General features: G+C 40.8%; 1 protein-coding gene across 2 annotated transcripts in view; it reads right to left on the bottom strand.

The window, feature by feature from the left end:
* Positions 1 to 191: 191 nt before the first annotated feature.
* LOC114800346 (E3 ubiquitin-protein ligase RNF123-like) overlaps positions 192 to 9309 on the bottom strand; it is a 93283-nt gene continuing 84165 nt past the window's right edge. For both annotated transcript variants that reach the window (XM_028997577.1, XM_028997578.1), the window contains exon 38: positions 192 to 320. In XM_028997577.1, the coding sequence (XP_028853410.1) occupies positions 231 to 320 (90 nt within the window). In that variant the 3' untranslated portion in view covers positions 192 to 230. The remainder of the gene's footprint in view (positions 321 to 9309) is intronic.

The raw sequence follows: 9309 nt of genomic DNA, 5'->3' as shown, positions 1-9309 counted from the left end.
ACGATAATGTAAAGCTCCAGCTGTCTGGAAGTGTGTAGTGAAGGGTCAATTGTGATTCAAATCAAATTTTTTTGCACTAATATTCTCAAAACTTTTCGTTGAAATCGATACAGCATGCAAGCAGCAGATAGAGCACCTAACCAGCTTGAACTAATCTGATAAATGAATGGAGGTGGCGGTAAAGCTTAAGGAAACGATGGAGGGGAGGAAGTGAGAGATAAAGTGATCACTCACTTGCAAGATTTGTGGGAGCAGGGCTTGAAGATGGCAGAGATTGAGTGTGCATAGCAGATAGGACACAGGTCCTCCTCACTTGTGGGCTATGAGGGAAAACACACACATACACAATCACACACATCAACCCTATACTATCCTTGTCAACTGAGTCTGCACCAAAATTCTTGATGGCATACAGTCCAGGCCATTCATTCAAGTATGCATATTTGTCGATTAGCAACAATCCTACATAATTCATAGTCAGAACAGAACACCACGGTATATGATGAGGCTCAAGACATTAGACAACTATTAGATGTGAGGGTCAGAATCTTTTGAAATCTTTTGACCCTTTCAGAGCACTGAAAACGATTGCCCACCTTTAAAATCACATTTAAAGCATTGTGGAGAAATGCAATCTATTTGTTTCTTTGATCATTCAAGAGCATTGGAAGTCTCAAAAACATTGAACACACCAGATGTCTATTCTCTTCTTTATTGTACAGTATAATGAAAGAAGGTCAATAAAAATAGGAATTTGTGCTGATGTTCTGCTACCATGCCTGATTTGAGGGCACAGAGTGAACAGAGCTTTTTGAAAACATTGCACCTGATGCAGCAAAAAAACTCTGCCTTCAATGAAGAAATGACTGCATGCATACTAGGATTTATTTTGTGCCAAGTACACAGAACAACAACATCAACAACACATTTATTTCTTATATAGCCCAAAATCACATACAGTTTGTCTCAATGGGCTTTGACAGGCCCTACAGTTGACACCCCCCACACTTGACCCTTCTGCACACAAGGGAAAAACTCCACACAAAAAAAAAACTCTAGGAGAGAGAAAAAAGAAAGGAAGAAACCTTGGGAAGGAGTGATACAGAGAGGGACCCCCTTCCAGGGTAGAGTGAGCCTGCAAATGGTGTCAGTGCAGGGTTGGATATGATATAATGATAAGTCCTACAGTTGTAGGGTTGGAGAAGTCCAGGATGTATTCAGTGTCATGGTCTAGATTACGTGTCCGTAATGATGTTACTGGTCCATTTGAAGATCCCTGAAGCTGTAGTTGTAATGGTGGTGGTGGCTGTGGTGACCCTCTGGTTTGTTTCATGTTTTGTCCTTGTAAAGCAGTTGTCAGGAACCAGGATTTATTTGCTGGTCTGATCACTGGGGTCTGCCAGTAGTCTGGGTGCTTGATTCCGTGTCTCGGAGAAAAACAAACAGAAGCAGCGGCAGACGGTTGCACTGTACGACCGATACTGAAATATGTGGTTATAATGGTATATTGGTGCTACAGTGGCCCGGAACCCTAACTAGGACAGCCTAACTGGTGAATTTAACTTTGTCTGTGATAAACTGGACTTTATAATTGACACTGCGTCAAAGTCAAGTGAAATGAGGGTCTAGGACTTTAGCAAAAAGCCAGAGAAAACAGATAGGTTTTGAGATTGGATTTAAACACTGAGACTGTGTCTGAATCCCGGACACTGACAGGCAAGCTGTTCCACAACTGCGGAGCTCTATAGGAGAAGGATCTGCTCCCAGCTGTGACCTTCTGCACCTTTGGTACCAGTAGTGACCCCCACACCCATTGATCGAAGGGGGCGTGGCGGTTAGTAAGGAACCAAAAGTTCACTCAGGTACTGTGGGGCGAGACCATTTAGAGCTTTATAGGTTAAAAGTAGGATTTTGTAGTCAATCCTAAATTTGATGGGTAACCAGTGCAGTGATTGTAAGACTGGGGTGATGTGGTCAAATTTCCTGGTTCTGGTTAGAACTCTGGCTGCAGCATTCTGTACTAGCTGGAGTTTACTCATGCACCTACTAGAGCATCCAGACAATAATGCATTGCAGTAATCTAACCTTGATGTAATAAATGCATGGACCAATTTTTCTGCATCATGCATTGAAATGATATTTCTTATTTTCGCAATATTTCTAAGGTGAAAGAATGCTATTCTAGTGCTATTCTAGTGACATTATCTACGTGCGAACTGAATGAGAGACCTGCTTTGACGCCATTTGCGTTCTAATTTCCGGGCGGTCTTCTTAAGCGAGCGCGTGTGATCATTATACCAAGGAATTAAGTTTTTATCTCTTACTATCTTCCTTTTGAGGGGAGCGACTATATCTAACGTACTACGCAGTGTTAATTCTAGACATTTGGTCGCTTGGTCAAGTTCAGCGGGGTCTGACGGTGAGTTTATCAGCGTTGATAAATCTGGTAAGGTATTAATAAACCTCTGTGCCATACTTGATGTAATTGTCCGTTTGTCTCTATAACGAGGGGGATTGAGTATGTTGTGTCTGAGACCATTTCAGATTGCGGAAGAGTAACTATATCTTCTATATTTAAACCGAAGGTCAACACAAGATCAAGCGTGTGACCACCTTCGTGAGTAGGTCCTGTTACATGTTGGTTAACTCCAACTGAGTCTAATAAAGACAGGAATGCGGTTCTTAGTGAGTCTTCTAATTTATCACAGTGGATGTTAAAGTCGCCGACAATTAGGGCTTTATCCACAGATACAACTAAGTTGGAGACAAAATCTGTAAATTCACTAAGAAACTCAGAATAAGGTCCAGGGGGTCTATTAATAATAATCAATGGAATGAATTTAGGATTTTTATTTTGTGAGACTACATGAGTTATATTGGTATGTAGAATCTCAAAAGAGTTAAATCCTTGTCCGGGTTTATGAGTAATACCGAGGTTATCCTTATAAATTACTGCGACGCCACCTCCTCTTCCAGTTAAGCGAGGTTGGTGTACATAGCTGTATCCAGGAGGACTAGACTCGTTCAATGCTACAAATTCATTTTGTTTTAACCAAGTTTCGGTCAGGCACAGTACATCGAACCCCTGATCTGTAATCATTTCATTGACAATGAGCGTTTTAGGTGTAAGGGATCTAACATTTAATAATCCTATTCTTATGTTGGGGGTGCTGGTGGTAGGTTCAGAAGGAGTGATAGTAACGGGTAGTAAGTTCCCGAAACAGACACCCCGCCCAGTCCGTGGAACAGACACAGTGTCAGCATATTTATGAGTTTTATTAATGTTTCTTGTAGAATCTCTTGTTTTAATAGAGCGAGGTACAGACACAGTGTCAATATTGTACACGATGGGTGGCGGCTCTACGCAAATGGCAGACACTCAGTTTAGCCGGTCTGTCTGCTGCCTGGTCTCGGCTCTGGCGAGTCAGTTTTGTTTTTTGGTTCTAAGACTATGAGCCAATTTTTTAGACAACTGAGTGGCACCCGCCCAGTTGGGGTGGATGCCGTCTCGCCCAAAAAGACCAGGCTTCCCCCTAAATATTGGCCAGTTATTAATAAAACCCACTTTATTTTTTGGACACCACTCCGACAACCAGCGATTTATACCGAGGAGCCTGCTACAGGTCTCGTCGCTACGCCGAAACTGCGGTAATGGGCCAGAGCAGATTACTGTATCCGACATTGTTTTAGCCAGTTCAAGCATCTCTATAAAATTATCTTTAGTTATTTCCGACTGCCGTAGCCGGACGTCGTTAGCGCCGACGTGAATCGCTATACTAGAGTACCTGCGGTTATTTTTTGCCAGCGATTTTAAATTTGCGCGGATGTCGGGCGCTCTGGCTCCAGGAAAACACAGGATTTTATTCGCTGGTGCCGGTATCCTCACGTTTCGAACTATAGAGTCGCCAATGACTAGAGCCGGTGGACTGTAGGACCCATGGCTGTAGAACACATGGCTGCTACTGTAATCAATAAAGAATCACAATTTGTTACAAAATATTCCCCTCACATATACACCTGGAGGCATGCATCTGTGAACATCTATGGCACATGTTCACAGATAGAGCCCAGATGGTGTTGAAGCACTGACAAGGTACATGTCTGACCTTTTTCTTTTTTACATTTGGCCCCTTGGTGACTTCCTCTATTAAATTGTGCAGCATTGCTGGACAGCTGCATTTCTGTTCTAATTGTGCAGGATACATGAGAGCCTGCTGCTACCTCTGCCACCAAACTTGTCACAGGCACCACAAGATCTATAAAATATTCATCAGGCGTAAAGCTGTTTCACAAAGCAGCATCCAGCAGTGGTCAGAATGACCTCTGAAATTAACATACAAGATGCCTCAACCACTTTTAAGTAATTTGCATTGTGGCTATTTCAAAAGAAATTCTAAATATATATTTTTGACAAGAATGACATAAGATACAAAAGAGAACTACAATTCAAGTCCAAAATCACTTTCACTTCCTCCAAGGCCACTTCCGGTCATTCTGCTCTTTTCAAACTTTACCTTACCTGATTACGTACATGGCTGTGGTCACACCATTCCTGTTTTTAGGGTTGTCTCATTTTCACCCCTTTAGTGAACCTGTTGTTAATCTCATTAAAACCAAAACAACATGTTACTGAATAACAACCCCTCTGCTACTTAACTGACATTTACAGCATTTATCAGACCAGATCAATATCCCAGAATTTAAACTGACTCACTATTTTATGCTGATTAAAAGGATTGAGTAGTACAGTAGATTCAGGTGCATCAGATGAGTGAGGTGTGAACCTTCACTGGTCTCACAATTTGATTCGATTACAATTATCAATGCCTCAATATTGATGCATTGCAATGTATCCCATACATTTTCTGCATTGTCACATGATTCAAGAGATAAGTACACCTGTGTGGATGCTTTGATTCACTACAATGAGCAGAAAAACTTTTAGTCCGTGCTCACTTTGTAACACTCGTATATACTGGTAGTACTCTTTTATTACCAGTATTCACCAAGGGTGATGTTTTAAATAGAGAAGACACATTTCATTGTGTGCACTGAGTGCTGTGCTGTGTTTCACATTGACAATCACTTCACTTTCACTAAATGCACACCATTCCCTGCATGCTTGTTTGCAGTTTCCTCCACTAGGAAGCAGCATGGTTTTCTAATCTCGCTGTAATCTCTTCTAATCTCGGCCGCCATGCAAAACTGGTACATGCATTTATTAAGTCAATAATCAACTACTGTAATGCTCTACCTTTTGGAGTTTACTGAGAGATGATCCAAAAATGTTTGTGAAGTGATTGTCATTGTGAAACACTGCAGCACAGCATGCGGTGTACACAACGAAATGTATCCTCTGCATTTTACCCATCACCCTTGTTGAGCAGTAAGCAGCCAGGACAGGCGCCCTTTGCTCAGTGGGTACGGTACCTTGCACAAGGGTACCTCAGTGCTACCTTAGTGTTTTGGGATTTGAACCCACAACCATGTCTGCATCCTTAGCTTACAGTCCACCACTGCCTAGATGCATCTTTTCAGCAAAGCATTCCACAGTTAAACACACATAAACTATGACTATTACTAGCCTGTTCTAGATATAACACTGGGGCCGCTTTTGCCCTGGACAGGTTTTCTACCATTTTCTACTCAGTCCAAGCCCCCAGAGTTTAATTTGGGTCTCTTTGAGTTACTCTAGAACCTGGGTCTTGAGCTGCTGCTGAAATGTACAAGCATGAAATGTACCAGAGGTTCACCACACCATAACAAACCAAACACTATAACTACTGAAGATATAGGGATCTTCAAATGGTTCAAATGGTTATCATCATAATGGACATACATTATGGACTAAAACCTAACTCTGCACTCTACAGGGCCTCCAAACATGGACAGATTATTTCATTTATTTAATAATACCAACCTTACACTTATTGGACTTATTGGACAAATCAATACCAACCCTGCCAACTCACCAACTTACTCCTGACTGAAACTACCCAGCTGACCCCCTCTCATTAATCTGGAAGACCATAATAAATTATTGCCACACAAACATTCAAATATTCATATTGCACATCATCAAATATTAGGGGCCAATTTCACAACAACTTACATTAAGCCTTGTCTGTTGCTGCACAGTTATGAAGCCCAACCTAAATGATTCTTAATAGCTTCACTGTTATGTAAGTTATAAAATTATTAAAAGCACACCAGATGCCCTGATTCATTTTGTTGTGCCTTTCAGTTTATCTGACATTTGCCCGTGTCAGATCCCTACCTTCACCATGTCTGGTTGAGAGCTCCATCAGCTCAGCTAAAAATAAAGGCTCCTTCAATGCCCAAGTCAAAAAATGTAATACTTTCTAAAAGCTTTAACTATGAACACACCAAAAAATAATTCTGTGACTTCACTTTCAGGTGATCTTCCAGCAGACGTAAGACCATTGAGTTAGAAAGTTACTGTTTTCTGAGAGAAGAACTTTGGGTTGTTGGGGTCACAATGTTTGAATGAATTTTAATTTCTGAATTTAACAATTTAACTAATTTAATTGCTTAATTCTCTTTTGAGAGGCAGACTCTGGCACAGTAAAGCCAGCTCAGTCAGTTCACAGGATACTTAAAAGCTGGTGCTTATCTCCAATAAAAAATGCAATCGAATCTCAATCTCATGGATATAGACAGATCTATCATGTGCCATTGGACCACTCATAAAATTCTAACCGGAAATCATGTCTGTATCTTTTACATTATTACATTAACTTCATCACACACAGGGATAGTGTACTTGGGTGTCCGGGTTAGATTCCTGTTAAACCCAACATTTCATTTCTAGCTCCTCAGTGGTGGAACCAACTTCCTATTGTCCCTTCCCATCTTCAAGCAAGCAATTAAGACACCTTTTAAAGGAGTATCTACCAGAGATGGAGACTCAAGTCTTAGATTTGGATATGAGTCGCACAAACAATGTCTTGTGACTTGACCTCAGACTTGCCCTCAACAAATTGAGTCAGACTGATGTTCTGACTTGTCAGAACTCATAAAGAATGTTCATTTTGTGGAATTATTTATGGAACCAAGCAGAATTTTATCTGCTGTTTATCTGGTCAGTTAAGTCATGTGAGACTTGACTTGGACTAAAGACTTGAGACTTGACTTGGGGTAGTGATGGCCTACTGGGTAAGGCAACTATTATCAGAAAGTTGCAGGTTCAAATCCCAAAACTGCCAAGGTGCCACTAAGGTGCCACTAAGCAAAGCACTGTCCCCACACACTGTTCCCCAGGCACATTTCATGACTGCCCACTGCTCACCAAAGGAGATGGGTTAAAAGCACAGGACACATTTGGTTGTGTGCACTGTGTGCTGTGCTTTCACAATGACAGTCACTTCACTTTCACCTTTCACTTGGACTGAAGACTTGAGACTTGACTTGATTTTGGACAAAATTACTCTGGTATCTACTGGACTAATGGCTCTATTACAAAAACATAGTACTAACTTAGCAGATAGTCTCTGTTGAACAGTAGTTCTTGCTATACAGGTATGAAGATCAGATTAGGATGACAAAGCACTGATGTGTCTGCTAAATTTGAGTCTGTAGATTTTCCTCAGCAGAGAAAAGAGACCATGTGTGTGGGAAGAGACATTCCACTGACATGTGAAGAGGTCTAGGGATGCTATATAGATGCAGACTGATTCTTGGAGAGGTCTGAAGGGACCACCAGTTAATTACCAGTTCATTTCACCTCCACCTTGGGGTTATAGCGTCTCTGCCACTCAAAATACAACAACTATATTAAACAGTGAGAGGTGGTGCAGGAAAGAGATTTCATCAGATGTAAAATAAGCAGGAATGATGAAACTCTTTCACATCACTCTCCAGGAGCTGGCAGTTTCTTGGCTTTTGACTGACACAGTCTCACACTTGCCAACCAAGCTCTGCATGGTGTTTATCTGGAACAGAGCACTGTTAACCACGCCTTCCAAATGCCCTGTACTGATTATACATCAAAAGGGCATGTAATTATTTGAGATTATTACTTGTAAAGTGGAAAACACAATACAGACAGGAAAACGGAGGAACACCAAATCATCACCTTAGTCCATTCACCTCAGCCCATGACAGCAGAACACCAGGTAAGCACTGAGAACCTCCCAATGTTACTGTGAGAAAAGGAGCAGGTGATCCCAGAATATCTCTGCCTTGGTTGTGTACAGAAGCATGTGTGAGGATGACAGGATGAGGATGAATCATTGTGATTTTTTTTTTAAATAATATTTGTTTAATTTTTTTTATATTTTTGAGAGCTGTCTCCTCTGTATGACCCATATGAATCCTGTATGACCCATTTAAACAATAATATACATACTTTATTGTTAGAATTAAATTGTCATAGCCATGACTAGCAGGTGTTCCAGCCAAGAAAATCATGTCCCTGTCTTTGCTCCAATGTGATGGTGCCTCTACTCAAAGGTTGTGTTCAAAGGTTCCTTGTCTTGTTGCCAATTAATTGATTGTGTAATGTATTAATACCTGACAATGTCTTAAAAACATTATGTTCTAGACATAAAATCAGTTCCTTACCTCAAAGCATTTCTCAAAAGTGTAATTCCAATGTTGGTGAAAACAGTAAGAAAAAATTTTTGAATTTGTTTGAATGATCCTGTATATTCACCAGATCACCTTATGATGTTAGAGTATAACATTCATTCAAGTTTACAAGCAGCAGATATATGGTTATAAATAGTCTGACATAGAATTTATGAAAAGTTCACAGTGTAATTATGGTTGTAAACTTGCCATGTTTGAAGGGGCACTTATAATTCTGAAAGAATCTGTAATACTGTAAAATCCTAATTTATTACCCTCCAAGATGACATGGAAAGAGTTTGTCATCATGAGCGCTGGCTACCTGATGAAGGACTGGTGCTGTACCAAACCTTTGGATCTGTAGCCAGTTTATTAAATCATTACAGTGTTTGAAAAGTTGTCTGCAAGCCCATGAGTTTAACATTCAGAGAGCTCTGTAGTGTGTGTAGAGTGCCTTTAATTTGTCTTGCTTTATGGTGCCATAGTGGGCAGTGAACAGTATTCGGATGAAAGGCTGTGCAACAGTAAGTCTGTTTCCATGGCGCCGGGATGTGCTAGAGTGGTGTCGGATTACCCATAATTGTTTGGCACACACTGACCTTTTCCCTACCGCAGAACAAGAAGTTTGCCGGCTTCCATCTGCATTCAATGCTGTTCCATTAACAATCAATGTGCATTAGCTGCTGTCTGTATACTCAATCATGTAATATTCATGTTTTA

The sequence above is a fragment of the Denticeps clupeoides genome, chromosome 12 (genome assembly GCF_900700375.1).
Source record: "Denticeps clupeoides chromosome 12, fDenClu1.1, whole genome shotgun sequence".
Lineage (NCBI taxonomy): Eukaryota > Metazoa > Chordata > Actinopteri > Clupeiformes > Denticipitidae > Denticeps > Denticeps clupeoides.
This window is presented reverse-complemented; position numbering and strand designations above follow the sequence as displayed.